The following is a 19,236-nucleotide window of genomic DNA, read 5'->3' as shown; positions in this document are numbered from 1 at the left end:
TGGGATGCAACAACCCCAAGCAGAGCTACAGACTGGGAGAGGAATGGTTGGAGAGCTGCCAGGCAGAGAAGGACCTGGGAGTGATGGTTGATAGTCGGCTGAATATGAGCCAGCAGTGTGCTCAGGTGGCCAAGAAGGCCAACGGCATCCTGGCTTGTATCAGAAACAGTGTGACCAGCAGGGCTAGGGAGGTGATTGTCCCCCTGTACTTGGCTCTGGTAAGGCCGCACCTTGAGTACTGTGTTCAGTTTTGGGCCCCTCACTACAAGAAGGACATCGAGGTGCTTGAGCGGGTGCAGAGAAGGGCGACGAAGCTGGTGAGGGGCCTGGAGAACAAGTCCTACGAGGAGCGGCTGAGGGAGCTGGGCTTGTTCAGCCTGGAGAAGAGGAGGCTCAGGGGTGACCTTATCGCTCTCTACAGGTACCTCAAGGGAGGCTGTAGATAGGTGGAGGTTGGTCTGTTCTCCCACGTGCCTGGTGACAGGATGAGGGGGAATGGGCTTAAGTTGCGCCAGGGGAGTTTTAGGCTGGATCTTAGGAAGAACTTCTTTACCGAAAGGGTTGTTAGACACTTGTGTTGGGTCTGTCTGAGCTGGAGTCACCTTTTCCCTGCAGCAGCCCGCACAGTGCTGTACTCTGCACTCGTAGCTGGAACAGCACTGATATCACTCCAGTGTTGTGTCTATTGCTGCGTAGTGCTGGCACAGCATCAGGACTCCTTCCAAGCCCCCAAGAGCCAGCAATCTGGGGGTGGGCAAGTGATGGGGAGGGGACATTGCCGGGGCAGCTGACCTAAACCAACCAAAGGGATATTCCATAACACCTGATGTCACACTCAGCAATAAAAAGGGAGGCTCTCGTGGGGGAGGGGGCTGTTCCTCCTGAACAACCACTACGCGTTTGAGGCCCTGCTTCCCAGGATGTGGCCGAACACCGCTCGCTGATGGGAAGTAGAGAATAATTTTTTTCTCTCTCTCTGTGCTTCCGCGCGGACTGATTATTTCTTTTGTTTCTGTTTTTCCTCCCCATTCCCTTTCCCTTTAATTAAACCTTTCTCATCTCAAACCTCGAGTTCTCTGTGTTGTATTTTCTCCCCCTTCCTCTTTGAGGAGAGGGGGAGTGAGAGAGCGGTTGTGGTGGAGCTCGGCTGCCCACCTGAGTAAAACCACCACAGTCCTTTTAGTAAGGAGGGACATTGCACCCCCATGCTGCGTCTCGAACCCGTGACCTCAGATTTCTCTTCACGTCGCCAGGTGAGGGTTATGCGAGCACCTCGAGCCAGTGAGCCAGGCTGCCTAGGGAAGTGGTGGAGTCACCATCCCTGGAAGTCTTTAAAAGATGTTTAGATGTAGAGCTTAGGGATATGGTTTAGTGGGGACTGTTAGTGTTAGGTCAGAGGTTGGACTCGATGATCTTGAGGTCTCTTCCAACCTAGAAATTCTGTGATTCTATGCTTCTTATTGACTTCTGATATCCTGTGTGCAGTTCTGGGTTCCGCGGTACAAAAAAAAAGACAGGGATCTCCTGGAAAGAATCCAGCGGAGGGCCACAAAGATGATATGGGGCCTGAAGCATCTTCCCTATGAAGAAAGGGAGAAAACAAAGCAAGTTGAAGTCCTTTATAAGGACAAGGGCAGTCAATCTCAATGTATTTCTTAGTTCCTCAAAGAATAATTAGTGTTGTCATCCTGGCTGGGTTATCTGTAATAGACTCCCACAATGACATCCTCTTTGTTTTTCCCTTAATCCTAACCCAGAGGATCTCAACATTGCCATCATCAACTGCAAGCTCCATGCAGTCCAGCCTTTCCTTTACATACAGCACCACCCCACCACCTTGCCTGCCCTGCCTGTCCCTACTGAGGAGCCTGTAACCATCTATTGCAACACACCATTCACAGGACTCATCCCACCAAGTTTCGCTTATGCTGATGATATCATTGCTCCAGAATTGGGCCAAGAATTCTAGATCATCCAGTTTATTCCTCATATTGTGTGAATTTGTGTAGAAACACTTCAAATGCACCTCATAGCATGCAGAACCTGGTGGAGAAGCCCGAAGGACCTCACTAGCACACATTCCTTCTAATTCTGGCACTCCATCCCTTATTTTATCACTGACATGCCTGGTTTTATCCCTTTCCCCTTTTGACTCTAGTTTAAAGCCCTGTCTATCAGCCCTAATAATTCCTGGGCAAAAATCCTTTTCCCCCTCTGAGAAAGGTGCATCCCATCTCATGCCAGGAGGCTTGGTGTTGCGTAGACCTTCCCGTGATGAACAAACCCAAAGTTCTGCTGGTGGCACCAGTCTCGGAGCCACGTATTGATGAGCCGAGTCTGCCTGTCCACATATTTTCCTCCTATTGGAAGGAAGAGGCAAATATGACCTGTGCCCCATATCCTTTAACCAGTCTCTCCTAAGCCCTAAAGTCCCTTTGGATTGATCTCAGACTTCTCCTTGCTACATCGTTATTACCAGCCTGAAAAAAAAAGCAGTAGTGGGTAGTAGTCAGACAGCTGTACCAGGTGAGTGACTTTCCTGGCAATACCTTTTACCTAAGCCACAGGGAGGCAGCAGACTTCCCTGTGGGTTGGGTCTGGATGGCATATCAGGCCCTCTGTCCCTTTCAGAAGGGAGTCCCCATGATGATAAGCCTTCTTTCTTTCTTGACAGAAGATGTAGTCCTGCAAGGGGTAGGCTGCCTTCCCTTAGGCACCCCTTCCAACTGGGATGGGCTTTTGTCTACATCGTTGTTTTGACTGCCATGTTCTAGAGCTTCATAGCTGTTACAAAGGGGTAGTCAGGAAGGAAAGGTGGGCAGGGAGAAGGCTCGCCTACCACCCCAAGCAGGAACCTGCTTCCATTCCCCCCCTTGGCCTAGGTCCCCTCCTTGCCTGGCAAGATGGGGGAACTTTTGTCTTTTGTGTGGTGGCTGCCTGGTGGGATAGAGGAACCTTTGTTACTTGTGTTGTGGTTGGCTCATCAGTCTGTCTCAAGGAAGGTAGAGTATGCTTCCACCAGTCAACTTCCCTCTCTGCCTCCCTGATGCTCCTCAGCCTGTTCACCTCCTCCCAAAGCTTCGCCACTGGGCTGAGCAATTCTTCAACCTGTGCACACCTCCCACAGGCATACCCACCGCTGCTGCTGTCAGACACCAACAGAAGTGTTGCAGGAAGGATGGCCGAAGACATGACATACACCAATGTGGTGAAATCATATGGTTAAATCACTCAAACATACAACTACAAGAAAACAACCCCACCTGCAAGAAAACAACCCCCTTTGTGATTAGCAGTCACGTAGATCTTGTCCTTGAAGCAGTGCCAGCTGCTTGCAACAATTTTTTTAATTCCTCAATCGGGAGATAGAAGAACATCGTTATGGCAACTTCTCGTAGTTGTCCTGGTACCTTGGTTTGCTCAGCTGCAGCAAGTCACGGCCTCCTTGCTGTTTCAAAAATCCCTCAACAATTCCCCCTTTTTCTTTTTGAGCAATCCAAGCATGATGTAACATTTTTGCAAGTAACCTTTTAACCACATTTACTACACTACAACACGCAATGATGATTAACACCACAATAAACAGAAGCCTTAATCCCTGTGATTAATCCCTGTAACTATCTAGGTATCATCCCAAACAAATCAGTGAGCCATTGATCGAAAGGACTAATATCGTGTTGAATCTTTCCCATGTGCTCCTTCAGGAAAGTAATGGATTTGTGAATTGACTCACTATGATCAGAAAGGTTCAAACAGCACATTCCCTCAAAGTCCTCACACCCATGTCCTTGATTTCTTTTAATTTCACTAATTGTTCCTTTAAAACCTGATGTGATTGTTTGATAATTGCTTGGCCCATGGGAGAATATGGAATACATGTGATATGCTTTGCTCCCCACATTTTCATAAATTTTCTAACTTCTTCACTAACATACACTGGACCATTGTCCGTTTTGACCTGCTGTGGCACTCCCATAATGGCAAAACATACCGTCAGATGTGTACACACATGGAGTGCTCTTTCTCCCCCCTGCACAGTTGCCCTGCATGAATCTTGAAAAAGTATCAATACTCACATGCACATACCTTTTAGTACCAAATTCCATTACATGTGTTACATCCATTTGCCATACATTGGTGCCTTAACACCCCATGGATTAATACCCAAACCTAACCCTGGTCCATGGTGACTACAAGAAGGGCACGCTCTTACTATGCCTTTCACCTCTGTCCAGGTAAGTCCAAACAACCTCCGAAGACCCTTTGCATTCTGATGGAACATTTCGTGCGACACTCGCGCACGTGCAAAATCACTCTCTGGCCCCACTGTGACCAGACTCACCAACTTACCTGCTTGTGCATTACCTTCCGCTAACCCAATTGAGAACTGATGACTATGTATACGGATAACATAATAAGGTGAAGTTCTCCCCTGAATGGCATCTCACAGCTGCAGAAATAATGACAACAATATGTCCCTCTTAGTTTGCCATATCAAGACATCCTCTGTCCGGCTTACCATGTTGACAACATACAGAGAGTTTGAGACGATATTGATTGACAAGCCCAAACAACTACTGACAATTCCAGTGTTTGTAATGAATCCCCTGTCTGCCCTGAATTAAGTATTTTTCCCAACTCCCATTCTTGTACCACACACACGCAGCCTTCCTACTTTCTGCACCTGTATCGGTGTATACAGTGGGGCCCACCACTGGTCGGGATGAGAGTCGTGGTACTACCTGCCATTTATATGATCTTATAACTTGCCAGAGAGGCCCCTTTGAAGTTCAGGAATGCACCAATCCCAGATAACCTAACACAGCTTCTTGTAGCGGTATGGACAACTGTAAACACCATTCCAAAAGATCCCGAGTCATTGGCAGACTAATGTCTCCTGATTCCTGCCTGCTGATCTCAATACTCCGAGAACGACCCTTACGTACTAACTCTGCGATAGCTTCTGCCCATGTTTGAGCACTCATTTTTGGCTGAATCAGCCAGAAAATCCACTCCAGGACTCAAAAATCCTGTCCTATCATTCTGCTCTTGCTATCTCCTGTTTCACTTATGCTATTCCTATTACCAGTGCTGTTAGTGTCAGTGGCAACCTCCTGATACTGTTTCTGTCTGTGTCGCAACTTACTCTCCCCCTTTTCTTTTTGCCACTGACCAAGACACATGATTGCTAACTAGTAAGGAGAGTGCAACTTATGCTATACATCTGCAAGCAGCGCCAGCTGCAACCTTAGCAACTATTTGTGAAAGATCCTGCCCTTGCTCATTTGTTAGTTTAACCTCCTGCTCTGCAGTGCTTCCTCACAATAGACATAATAATATAGCTAAGTCGTCATTAGTAATCCATACAATGTGGCAACCCCACTGAATGTTACCCAGGACCGTTTGTGCATCTGTCAAATTAAGTAACACTGTAGATATATCAACTTTCTGTGGACGAATGGTAGAGTCTGATATTTTCCATCCTAAGTATAGCCATGGCTGTTTCCGTTGAACCTTCTCTGGGGCTAACTTCAACCGCTTTGCTTCTAGCGTATTCTGAATAAACTTTAGATCTGAATTCTGGAAGCATTCTGGCCTACAAAACAGAATGTCATCCATTTTGTTTTTATTCTGTGATATAATGGCAAGTAATTACGTCACACCACTTGATACAGTCAGGTAAAAGATTCCTAGAAATACTAATGAAATTCCAACATGGAATGAGACCCCTGCAACACCACACTCTTTGAAAACTTTTTTCAGCTGCTGGGATTTATTGAGTTTCTTGTTTTCACTGCTGAGATCTTTGTCCGCCTTTTCAGGGGATCCACCCACATCCTTGGCCGAGCTGCTGGCAGTGGCCCGCAGCACCAGCAGAGGGGCCGGCGGGCTGAGGGGGGGCCACCCAGGGGTGGAGGTTGGCGGGGGGGAAAGCAGCGGCGGCGGTGGGTGAGCGGAGGCCCGCGGGACAGCGGGCCCGGGCGCAGCAGCAGGCAGAACATGGCAGCACCCAATGCGTAACCGCTTGAGCAAGTAAAGTCAGAAGGAAAAGTTGAAGTGACTTGGAGTGTTAATGGGCCCCACTGAGGGCTGTTACCAAGAGATTCTCCTCAGGGACTTGCTAGGGCAGACAATTGGAGGCCATGATTGCAGACAGGCAAAGCAGTGTGCTGAGAAAAGTCTTGGTTGGTTTTGGTGAAGCAGAAGAGCCAAGGCCTGACCCCAGCCACTGGGAGGGGAGATCCTGCACCCCCACATCCGTCTCAAGGCTCTTCCTGGGGTCTGGGGGATGTGGTGGGCAGTGTGATGCCACAAGAACAGTGGTATGACAGCTCTGAGGTGCTGCACGGGGTTGAAAGGAATCAATGAAGCCTCATCACAGTGAATATAAAATATCTCCTCATAAGTTCTAGCAAAGGGGACCCTTGTTGGGGTCTTTCATTTTTAAAAGCACCCTCTGCTTCTCCTCTGCAGGCTTTCCCATTCTGTCCAACACTTTGTCTTATTTCCTTGAAGTCTTCAGACACCTATCTCTGTTCACCACCCTGCTCTCCTCCCAGCATTTCCATCATTTCACCGATGTCTCATCAACCCTCACCACTTGGTCCTTGAAACACAAAGCTAGGGTCTGATCAAATACACTCTTTGGGTGACCTCTGGCACCACAACATGACCATTTGAGGGACATTTCTTCCTCTTCATGGCCAGAGCCAACCTTCCAAGGTGCACTCTGTCGAAATTTTTTCTCCTGCTCTTTCCAAAGAAAGCTCCATCTCGGCGGAAACCACTCCTAAAGTAGGCATCCCAACTCATCAGGCTCCTTGCAGCCTGTCAGCCAACCAGACACAAGTCACCTCACCAGCATCGTCCAAACCATGGGCCTGCTGCTGGCCTTGCAGCTTCTTGGCTAGACATAGCCAAGCCTTGTGCCTCCTGCTGTCCAGTCATGGACTCAAGTAGAAGGGACAGGACAACCCATCTTGGGGTCTTCTTTCCGTCTGGGTCCTCCTGGGTCTGTAGGCAGAGGGTATCCCACAGTAAGCATGCCAAGCAGGTGCCTTCTGCTGGCCTACCAGGACCACTGGCAGATGTCAGCCAAAACGTACCAATCCCAGGGAGAAGTCAAGGGTGACCTGCCACCTACAGACAGAAGTGACCTCACAGTCCCTACCACAGTCACATTCCTCCTGCTGGGGCGGGATATCCTGAGGCAGAGCTGACTTCTCTCTAGTCTCCTAGGGACTAGATTTTACCTTTCTGGGTTAGAGATTAAACAAAGTTTTAGATGGAGTGTTTGGTGTTCTGCTTGTGGTGTCAGGTCTCTGGTTAGGGTATGGGCATTCATTATGGTTAAGGGTTTTGTTTAGGTCTGTCAAGAAGTCTAGGGTTAAATAGAACATTTTAATGTTAGTGTTAAGGGCAGTGACACTGCAAGAGAGTAAAGGTAAGGGAAAGGGACTATGGGCTGAGTTTTGCTTCAAGTGATACTTTGAGGTCTGCCTTATAGTAGTGGATTCCTGTCAGGGTGTTGGGCTGATGTATAGGTTGAGGGATTATTGTTACTGTTGAAAATAGTGTAAGTGCCATATGTGACAAGTTTTAAGTCAGTGTTACAGCAGCATCAACATTACATGAACTGTCTTACCTCTACAAAGGTAAGCTTCCAAGCTCCTTTTCCTTTCCTCTTCCCTCCCCCAAATTTGTCCTGGTCAGGCTACTTCTGACCTTCCCATATCAGTCATCTAACTGTGATCAGCCTTCTGATGGCTTTCATAACATCAGAGCACCTGTCTCACCTCTGTTGACTACTCTATTCCGTAGTATTAGAGTACTCCATACTCTGTTGGCTATTCAAGTCTGTTACTATGAAAGCCTCCCATGGGAACTGTTAAGGCAGATAATTGGAAGCCATGATTACAGATAGCCAAAGGCACTGTGCTGAGAAAAATCTTGGTTTGTTTTGGTGAAGCAGAAGGCCAAAGCCTGACCCCAGCCACTGGGAGGGGAGATCCTGTACCCCCAGCACCAGCATGTCTCACTCAGGGCTCTTCCTGGAGTCTGTGGGGTAGGGTTTAATGCCCATAATATCATGTGAAGAACAATGTTATGATACCTTCCAGCATTCTCACGTGGCTGAAAGGAGAATACATGGTCCCAATGCCATAACATAGAATCATAGAATCATAGAATATCCTGAGTTGGAAGGGACCCTTAAGGATCATCAAGTCCAACTCTCGACACCGCACGGGTCTACCCAAAAGTTCAGACCATGTGCCTAAGTTCACAGTCCAATCTCTTCTTAAATTCAGACAGGCTCGGTGCAGTGACCACTTCCCTGGGGAGCCTGTTCCAGTGTGCAACCACCCTCTCTGTGAAGAACCCCCTCCTGATGTCCAGCCTAAATTTCCCCTGCCTCAGCTTAACCCCGTTCCTGCGGGTCCTGTCACTAGTGTTAATGGAGAAAAGGTCTCCTGCCTCTTGACAACCCCTTACGAGGAAGTTGTAGACTGCGATGAGGTCTCCCCTCAGCCTCCTCTTCTCCAGGCTGAACAGGCCCAGTGACCTCAGCCGTTCCTCGTACGTCTTCCCCTCAAGGCCTTTCACCATCTTCGTAGCCCTCCTCTGGACACTTTCCAACAGTTTCATGTCCTTTTTATACTGTGGTGCCCAGAACTGCACACAGTACTCGAGGTGAGGCCGCACCAGCGCAGAGTAGAGCGGGACAATCACCTCCCTTGACCTACTAGCGATGCCGTTCTTGATGCACCCCAGGATACGATTGGCCCTCCTGGCTGCCAGGGCACACTGCTGGCTCATATTCAACTTGCTGTCTACCACGACCCCCAGATCCCTCTCTTCTAGGCTGCTCTCCAGCGTCTCATCGCCCAGTCTGTACATGCAGCCAGGGTTTCCCCGTCCCAGGTGCAGGACCCGGCACTTGCTCTTATTGAACTTCATGCGGTTGGTGATCGCCCAGCTCTCCAACCTGTCCAGATCCCTCTGCAAGGCCTTTACGCCCTCATTTGAGTCCACAACTCCTCCAAGTTTGGTGTCATCAGCAAACTTGCTCAAAATACACTCTATTCCTACATCCAGATCATTTATAAAAATATTGAAAAGTACCGGTCCTAAAATGGAGCCTTGAGGGACCCCACTGGTGACCGCCCGCCAGCCTGACGCAGCTCCATTTACCATAACCCTTTGTCTCCTCATGTCTCCTCATAAGCCATGGCCAAAGGGACAAAGATGTCAGTGCTGCTGAAGCCTTCTGTTCTTGTCAGAGCCCTCTGCCTTCTCCTCCACAGGCTTTCCTATGCTGTCCCACTTCTCTCTGAAGGCTGCAGACAGCCACTTCTCTTCCCCACCTGGCTGTCACTCTGCTATTCCCATGATTTCACTGATGCCTCTCCATTCTTGCCAGCTGTTCCTTCAAACACAAGGGCATGACCTGATCCAAACTCTCTCTGGGTGACCTCTGGACCCACAGCACCAGTGCCAGAGCCTCACCTTCAAGTCAAGAATTTCATCTGAGTATCTACTCTAAATCTACCCTCTTTCAGTTTAAAACCATTCCCCTTGTCCTTTCACTGAACACCCTGAAAGAAAGTCTCTCCCCAGCTTTTCTGTAGCCCCATTTAAGTATTGGATGGACGCAATAAGGCCTCCTCAGAGCTTTTTCTTCTCCAGGCTGAACAACCTCAGCTCCCTCAGCAAGTTTTAATAGGAATCATAGAATCATAGAATATCTCAAGTTGGAAGGGACACATAAGGATCATCGAGTCCAACTCCTGGCACCACACACGTTTACCCAAAATTTTAGACCATGTGACTAAGTGCACAGTCCAAACACTTCTTAAACTCCACCAGGCTTGGTGCAGTGACTATTTCCCTTGGGAGCCTGTTCCAGTGTGCAACCACCCTCTCAGAGAAGAACTTCTTCCTGATGTCTAGCCTAAACCCCCTCTTCTCAGCTTGACACCATTCCCTCAGGTCCTATTACTGGTGATTAAGGAGAATAGATCGGTGCTTGCCCCTCCACTCCCCCTTGCAAGGAATCTGTAGAATCTGTGATGAGGTCTCCTCTCAGCCTCCTATTTTGCAGGCTTAACAGGCTCAGTGCCTTCTGCCATTCCTCATACGTCTTCCCCTCTAGACCCTTCACCATTTTTGTAACCCTCCTCTGGACACCCTCCAACAGTTTTACATCCTTTTTGTACTGTGGTGCCCAGAACTGCACACAGTACTCAGGGTGAGGCTGCACCAGCGCATAGTAGAGCAGGACAATCACTCCCTTCAACTGACTAGCGATGCCATGCATGAGAGGTGTTACAACCTCTTGATCTTGCATCCTTGTCTGGACTCACTCTAATAGCTTTATATCCTTCTCATACTGAGAACCCCAGAACTTAACACACTACTCTAGGTAGGGTCTCATGAGAGCAGAATAAAGGGGGAGAATCACCTCATCCATTCTCCACCCAGACTGTATTTGTGCTTGGAGTGCCCTGACCAGGTGCAGGACCTTCTACTTGGCCTTGTTGAGCTTTATGAGTTTGCCACAGTCGTGGTTTTACACTGGTGGGCAGCCAAGTTCCACCATGACCACTCTCTTACTCCCCCTCCTCGAAGGGAAAGGAGGAGAAAATATGACACAAAAGGCTCAAGGGTTTAGATGAGGATGGGGAGATGACTCATCAATTATCATGACGGGCAAAATAGATTCAGAGTAGGGAGACAGTAAAATTTATTGCCTATTACTAACAAGCTAGAGAAGTGAGAAACAAAGGAAAGAAACCAAAAACGCCTTACCCCCATCCACCCTCTTCCACCTCGTCCCCCCAAGCGGTGCAGGGGAATGGGGGAATGGGGGCTGTGGTCAGTCTATAGCACTTTGTCTTCACCACTCCTTCTCGGTTGCTCTCTTCCCCTGTGCTGTGAGGTCCCTCCCATGGGATACTGTCCTTCCCAAACTGATCCTGCATGGGCTTCCCACAGGCAGCAGCTCTTCAAGAACTGCTCCAGACATGGGTCCATACCACAGGGTCCATCAGTCAGGAGCAAACTGCTCCAACCTGGGGCCCCCATGGGCAGCAGCTCCTGCCAGGTCAGCTTCTCCTGCGTGGGCTCCTCTCCATGGGCTACAGGTGGATTTCTTTTTATTTTTTATTATTTTATTATTCTTTTTAATTTATTTTTTTTATATTTATATTTTTATGTTTTATTTTTATTCTTTTGTTGTTGTTATTTGTTTTCTTATTAGATTGACTTTACCTCAAGTGAAGAGTTCTTGCACTTTTTCTGTTTTTGATTCATATGGTGGCAGTGAGCTAATGGCTCTATGGTTTTTCCCTGCCTGCCAGGTGCAACCAACAGCAAATGAGTCCTTGCTGAGCCCTCAGTCACTACACGACCATGCTGTGATCCTGACTTCAACACACTGAGCTAATGGAGAAACACGAAAGGCAATGATCTTTGCTGTCTATTCCTTGAAAATGTTCTTGACCACAGTTTTTTAAGAAGACCAGCCTTCAAGCAGTGCCCTGAGAAGATCTTTTCTGAGTACTGAAACACTTCTCTGGAGACCAGCTGTGCCACTGTCGTGCCCACTTCCTGTCCCTACCTGCAGTCCCAGCACAGCCCCACAGCAGCACTGGCACCAAGCTACAGGAGCAGCCGGGCCTGCCTCCACCAGGAGGGCTCAGTAGGAGAGAGTGGCAGTGGCAAGAGAGCAACTCTGCATGCACCAAGTGCTGGTGCTCCCTGGCCGTGCTGATGGGATGGGACTCTTTTCCTCTGCACACGGGCACTGGCCCTGCAGATCCAGACCAGGTCTCAGAGGAAGGACGTCAGACAAAGAAGGCACTGCAGGATCCTTTCTTTTGTTTAAGTTCACAGGGAGATAGGCTCCTCATGTATAGAGTTTCAGTATATACATTCAACACATACATACTGAAATGGAAGTGGGACAAATAATGACAGTTTATTGGAAATCCATTGATGAATTGAAACTAAAAAATACCACTACTAAAAACACATGCTCGTATACACACAGACACACACAAAGAAAAAAGAAAGAGAATATAGTCTGTTCTTTTAATAAGTGACATTTTAAATCATTTGCAGAAGTAGATTGAAAATTAATTTCTTCTGAAACACATCAAGTCATCAGTTTCCATAGAGCTTGCTTGAGTTCCTTGTTCCTCATGCTGTAGATGAAAGGGTTCCCTACTGGAGGCAGCACCGAGTAGAGAACTGCCACCATCAGGTCCAGGGATGGAGAAGAGATGGAGAGGGGCTTCAGGTAGGCAAACATGATGGTGCTGACAAACAGGGAGACCACGGCCAGGTGAGGGATGCACGTGGAAAAGACTTTGTGCTGACCCTGCTCAGAGGGAATCCTCAGCACAGCCTTGAAGATCTGCACATAGGACAACACAAGGAAGAAAAAACAGCCAAATGCTAAAGAAAAACTAAATACAAGTTCCCCAACTTCTGTGAGGTAGGCATGAGAGCAGGAGAGCTTGAGGATCTGGGAAATTTCACAGAAGAACTGGTCCACAGCATTGCCTTGGCAGAGGGGCAGTAAAAATGTAATGGCCGTGTGCAGGACAGCATTGAGAAAGCCACTGCCCCAGGCAGCTGCTGCCATCTGGACACAAACTCTGCTGCCCAGAAGGCTCCCGTAGTGCAGGGGTTTGCAGATGGCAATGTAGCGGTCGTAGGCCATGATGGTGAGAAAACAATATTCTGCTCCAACCAAGAAGACAAAAAAGAAGACCTGTGCAGCACACGCTTGATAGGAGATGGCCCTGGTGTCCCAGAGGGAATTAGCCATGGCTTTGGGAACAGTGGTGGAGATGGATCCAAGGTCAAGGAGGGCAAGGTTGAGGAGGAAGAAGTACATGGGGGTGTGGAGGCAGTGGTCACAGGCTACAGCTGTGAGGATGAGGCCGTTGCCCAGGAGGGCAGCCAGGTAGATGCCCAGGAAGATCCCGAAATACAGGAGCTGCAGCTCACGTGTGTCTGCGAAAGGCAGCAGGAGAAACTCAGTTATGGAGCTTCTATTGGACATCTGCTTTTCTGGGGATGTGGTCCTGCACAAAGAAGAGAAAGAACAGTAATAACGTACAACCGACTTATCAGAAGAAAACTCATCCCATCTCTTATTTAAAATTGCCAAAAACATTATCCACTTCCAGGAAGTCATTTGGCAGGTCCTTTTCATAAGTTCTTCCTGATGCTGCCTGAGGGTATCCCTGTGAGCAGGGGACTCCTCTGTGGGAAATGGAAGAGTCAGTTATGCCCTGGCAGAAGTAAAGAGGAACACAGAGTAATCTCAGACTCACTTCACCCCCGATATCAAAGAACTTTGCCCCAGTGTTGCTCCCAGGTCACCTAACTTCAGATCAGATATATATATATATGGATTTTTTGTTTTAATTTTCCTTTTATGGGGTCAGATTGTTTGTTGTTGCTACCCCACCACACCTGATGAGTTTTTCTAAAACAGAAATCCTGGGCATCTGAGTCTCCTGCAAAATACTGAGAGTCCATTACCATGAAACCTGCCTCCCCTCCACTGCAGGAATCTGAAAGCACAGACTGCAGAAAAAGACTTACCCTTCAGATAAATCAAGCCTCAATCTTCCTCTTGAAATGCCCTCTCATAAATGCCATTCTCTAAAGCACTTCAGAAACAGAGAGAACAGTCTGGACAGATGCTGTATCAGGCATCGGATGTGCCAGCTGTAGAAGACCCCTCTGGCAACCCCACCTGCTTTGCCCTGCTGCCAGAGCCTCATGGTGTCAAGAGGCTGCAAATCTGTCCTGCCACACGCTGCCCACTGTTGCTGCACTCCTCACTGCCTCCAAGCCCTCTCTCCTTCTCTCCTCTCCCTGTGCCACCTGTGGTGAGAGCCCCCAGCCCTGCTGCGCTGTGCAGAGGAGCTGCTTCTGGGCAGAGCTGTATCTCTGCAGCTCTGCCCTCTTGCCAGGAGCTCCCCTTGTGCCCAGGAGCCCAGCCCAGCTCAGCAGCACAGAACCCGACCATGGCATCGCTTGCTCTGTGCCATTGGGCTCCCTTGAAGTGTCCCCAAGGCCTCAGGGCTGACAGCTCCTGGAGGCAGCAGGGTCTCTGCTGGGGTGTGGTGCTTGAAGCAGACTGATGTCATCACCAACTGCTCCTCTCTGAACAAAGGGTAGATGGATTTTGAAAGTATGCTTTCTGCTATTAGGGTGAGTGTTTCTACCATGATGTTGTGGTTTAACCCAACCAGCAGCTAAGCACCACACAGCCATTTGTTCATGCTCCCCACTCCCTCTCTGGGATGAAGGAGAGAATGCAGAAAAAATTAAAGCCTTTGAGTTGAGATAAAGACAGTATATTAGCACAGAAAGCAAAGGAAAATAATAATAATGCTAATAGTACTACTCATAATCATGTGTACAAAACAAGTGATGCACAATGCAATTGCTCACCACCCACTGACCGATGCCCAACCTATCCCCAAGCAGCTGGTCTTCCCACCCCAGCCAGCCTCCCCATATTAATTGTTCAGCATATCATTCCTCTGCCTGTGGCAGGAATAGCCCAGACTGTCTTCCCCAGGACGTTTTTTATGTGTACTACAGGGACTTTATCTCCTTCTGCAGAACATAACATGTTTGATTGGGCATGTCCAGCTTTTTTACAGATCACCTAGTGTTGACTAACCAGGTGGCTTTTGGTAAATATATTTCCCAATGTTTGAATGTCCCAGCACCCATTGCCTTCAGTGTTGTCCTTAACACTCCATTGTATAGCTCCATTTTCCCGGAGGCTGGTACATGATAAGGGATGTGTTACACCCACTCGATACCATGTTCTTTGGCCCAAGTGTCTATAAGGTTGTTTCGGAAATGTGTCTCATTGTCTGACTCAATTCTTTCTGAGGTGCCATGTTGCCATAGGACTTGCTTCTCAAGGCCTAGGATAGTGTTCTGGGTGGTGGCATGGGGCACAGGACATGTTTCCAGCCATCTGGTGGTTGCTTCCACCATTGTAGGTGCATGGTGCTTGCCCTTGTGTGTTTGAGGGAGTGTGATGTAATCAATCTGCCAGGCCTCTCCATATTTGTATTTCAGCCATTGTCCTCCATACCAAAGAGGCTTTGACCATTTGGCTTGCTTGATTGAAGTGCATGTTTCAAAGTCCTAAATAACCTGTGCTATATTGTCCGTATAGCTATACGGTCAGGTCCACCCCTCGATCACAAGCCCACATGTATGTTGCATCTCTACCCTGATGGCCTGACGTGTCATGGGCCCATCGGGCTATAAATAATTCACCTTTATGTTGCCAGTCCAGGTCCACCTGAACCACTTCAATCTTAGCAGCCTGATCCACCTGCTGGTTGTTTTGATGTTCTTCAGTAGCCTGATTCTTGGGCACACGAGCATCTACGTGGCATACCTTTACAACCTGGTTCTCTACACGGGCCGCAATATCTTGCCGCAGTGCAGCAGCCCACATGGGTTTACCCCTGCGCTGCCAGTTGTTTTGCTTCCATTGCTGTAACCACCTGCACAGGACATTTTCTACCATCCATGAATCAGTGTAGAGATAGAGAACTGTCCACTTTTCTCATTCAGCAATATCTAAAGTCAGCTGAATGGCCTTCACTTCTGCAAACTGACTCGATTCACCTTCTCCCTCAGCAGCTTCTGCAACTCGTCTTGAAGGACTCCATACAGCAGCCTTCCATCTCCAATGCTTCTCCACAATACGACAGGACCTATCAGTGAACAGGGCATATTTCTTCTCATTCTCTGGTAACTGGTTGTACAGTGGGGCTTCTTAAGCATGACCCACCTCCTCCTCTGATGATATCCCAAAGTATTTGCCTTCTGGCCAGTCCATAATCACTTCCAATATTTCTGGGTGACTGGGGTTTCCTATTCAAGCCCGCTGAGTAATCAGTGCAACCCACTTGCTCCATGTAGCATCAGTTGCATGATGTGTAGAGGAGACCCTTCCTTTGAACATCCAGCCTAGTACCAGCAGTCGGGATGCCAGAAGGAGCTGTGCTGTACCGACCACCTCCAAAGCAGATCGAACTCCTTCATATGCTGCCAACATCTCCTTTTTTATTGGAGTGTAGCGGGCCTCACATCTTCTGTATCCCCGACTCCAAAACCCTAGGGGTTGACATCGAGTTTCCCCAGGTTCTTTCTGCCAGAGGCTCCAGGTGGGGCCGTTCTCCCCGGCTGCAGTGTAGAGCACATTCTTTACATCTGGTCCTGTTCGAACTGGCCCAAGGGCTACTGCATGAACTATTTCCTGCTTGATTTGTTCAAAGGCTTGTCGTTGTTCAGGACCCCATTCAAACTCATTCTTCTTACGGGTTACTTGGCAGAGCGGGTTTACAATCAGACTGTAATTTGGGATGTGCATTCTCCAAAACCTCACAACACCTAGGAAAGTCTGTGTTTCTTTTTTGCTAGTTGGTGGAGACATAGCTGTTATTTTGTTGATCACATCCATTGGGATTTGACAGCATCCATCTTGCCATTTTATTCCTAAAATCTGGATCTCTCGTGCAGGTCCTTTGACTTTATTTTGTTTTATGGCAAAACCGGCTTTCAGAAGGATTTGGACTATTTTCTTCCTTTTCTCGAAAACTTCCTCTGCTGTTCCACCCCACACAATGATGTCACTGATGTACTGCGGATGTTTAGGAGCTTCCCCCTGCTCTAGCGTAGACTGGATCAGCCCATGGCAAATGGTAGGGCTGTGTTTCCACCCCTGGGGTAGCCAACTCCAGGTGTATTGGACACCCCTCCAAGTGAAAGGAAACTGGCCTGCACGCTGCTGCTAAAGGGATGGAATAAAATGCATTAGCGATATCAGTTGTGGCATACCCCTTGGCTGCTTTTGATTCTAGTTTGTACTGGAGTTCCAGCATGTCTGGCACTGCAGCACTCAGTGGTGGCATGAGTTTGTTCAGGCCATGATAGTCCACCGTTAGTCTCCACTCACCATTAGACTTTCGCACTGGCTATATGGGACTATTGAAAGGTGAATGAGTCTTGCTGATTACTCCTTGGCTCTCCAATTGATGAATTAGCTTATGGATGGGAATCAGGGAGTCTTGGTTGGTGCGATATTGCTGCCAGTGCACAGTTGTGGTAGCAATTAGCACTTGCTGTTCTTCGACCCTCAGCATCCCCACAACAGAAGGGTCCTCTGAGAGACCAGGCAAGGTAGACAACTGTTTAATGTCCTCTGTCTCTAAGACAGCTATGCCAAAAGCCCTTTTGGGTCCTTGAAATATCCTTTCCTGAGATAGTCTATGCCAAGGATGCACGGAGCATCTGAGCCAGTCACAATATGATGTTTTTGCCACTCATTCCCAGTCAGACTCACTTCAGCCTCCAATATAGTTAACTGCTGGGATCCCCCCATCACCCCATAAATGCAGATGGGTTCTGGCCCTTTATAGCTTGATGGTATTATAGTACACTGTGCACTGTTATCTACTAAAGCCTTCTACTTCTGTGCATCTGACATGCCAGGCCACCAAATCCACACAGTCCAATAAACTCAGTTGTCCCTCTTCTCCCCCTGGCTGGAGGCAGTGCCCCTCTAATCCTAGTCAGAATCTCTGTTCCTGTGTCTAAAGGACTGCCTGCTGGAAATTGGAGCAGCAAATTTTTCAGAGAACCTCTTTTTCCCAATTGTTTTCTTTTGCAACTCCCATACCCGTGCCTCCAGGGTCAAGGAAGATTTTCCATCCCATTTTCTCATGTCCTCTCCATGGTCATGTAGGTAAAACCACAGTGTGGCACGGGGTGTGTACCCACCATATTGTCTTCCTTGTGTGGATGAATGCTCACTCCTGATAGCTGAGACACTGCTTTGTACAGGTGGGGAAGAAAATAAACTCTCTTCAAGTTGGTGGACCTTTTCAGAAAGTTTCTCCAATGTATTCTCTTTTAGTTGGTGGACACTGGTTCGTTTAGGTGGGGAGAAAGATAAATTCTCTTTAAGTTGGTGGAATTCTTCTGAAAGTTTCTCCACAGCTGAGACACAGGCCTGTAAGGAAGAGGAGAGACTTTTCGTACTGCCAGAGTTGTTTAGCCACTTTATCCACTGTAGGTTCCTCATCGTCTTTCCAGGCCATTATTGCCAATTGTAGTGGGTTTACGTGGCAAGGTTTTGGTAGCAGGGGGCCATAGGGGTGGTTTCTGTGAGAAAGATCTAGAAGCTGCCCCATGTTTGGCAAGGGCCTCATTGTTTTCCAGAGCTGAGCCAATAAGCGATGTTGTTTTGTGCCTCTAGGAGAGCATATTTAAGACAGGGAAAAAAATGCTGCACCACACAGCAGCCGGGAGAGTCAAGGGAGTGAGGAACGGCCTTGCAGGTGCCAAGGTCAGTGAAGAAGGAGGGAGAGAGGTGCTCCAGGCACCGGAGCAAAAGTCCCCTGTGGCCTGTGGTGAGGCCCATGGTGAAGCAGGCTGTCCCCCTGCAGCCCATGGAGTACCACGGTGGAGCAGGGTTCCACGCTGCAGCCCGTGGAGGAGATCACGGTGGAGCAGGTGGCCCTGCACTGACGGAGGCTGCTGCCTGTGAAAGACCCCTGCCAGAGCAGATTCCGGGCCGGACCTGTAGCCCGTGGAGAGGAGACCACGCAGGAGCAGGTGACCTGGTAGGAGCTGCTGCCCGTAGGGGGGCCAGGTTGGAGCAGTTTTCTCCTGAGGGATGGACCCCATGGTACGGACCCATATCTGGAGCAGTTCTGGAAGAGCTGCTGCCTATGGGAAGCCCACGCTGGATCAGTTCATCAAGGACTGCATCCCATGGGTGGGACCCCACAGCACAGGGGATGAGAGTGACCGAGAAGGAGCGGCAGAGAAGTGCTGTAGACTGACCATAAGCCCCATTTGCCCGTTCCCCTGCGCCACTCGGGGGGAGGAGGTGGAAGAGGGTGGATGGGGGGGGAAGGTGCTTTTGGTTTCTTTTCTTTGTTTCTCACTTCTCTAGCTCGTTAGTAATGAGCAATAAATCTTACTATCTTCTTATGCTGAGTCTGTTTTGCCCGTTACAATAATTATTGTGTGATTTTCTCGTCCTAATCTCAACCCTTGAGCCCTTTTCACATATTTTCTCCCCATTCCTCTTTGAGGAGGGGGAGTGAGAGAGCGGCTGTGGTGGAGCTCGGCTGCCCACTCGAGCGGAACCACGACACCAATGAGCTG

The 19,236-nt window shown here is 48.6% G+C and overlaps 1 protein-coding gene across 1 annotated transcript in view; it reads right to left on the bottom strand.

Moving 5' to 3' along the window:
• Window positions 1-12,157: 12,157 nt before the first annotated feature.
• Window positions 12,158-19,236, bottom strand: part of LOC309891055 (uncharacterized protein) — a gene marked incomplete at both ends in the record, with an annotated part of 28,832 nt that continues 21,753 nt past the window's right edge. Inside the window, one exon of the mRNA XM_082785445.1 lies at window positions 12,158-13,094. Within this exon, the coding sequence (XP_082641571.1) occupies window positions 12,158-13,094 (937 nt within the window). The remainder of the gene's footprint in view (window positions 13,095-19,236) is intronic.

Source organism: Aythya marila (assembly GCF_965140915.1).
Source record: "Aythya marila genome assembly, contig: HAP1_HAP1_SCAFFOLD_154, whole genome shotgun sequence".
Classification (NCBI taxonomy): domain Eukaryota; kingdom Metazoa; phylum Chordata; class Aves; order Anseriformes; family Anatidae; genus Aythya; species Aythya marila.
This window is presented reverse-complemented; position numbering and strand designations above follow the sequence as displayed.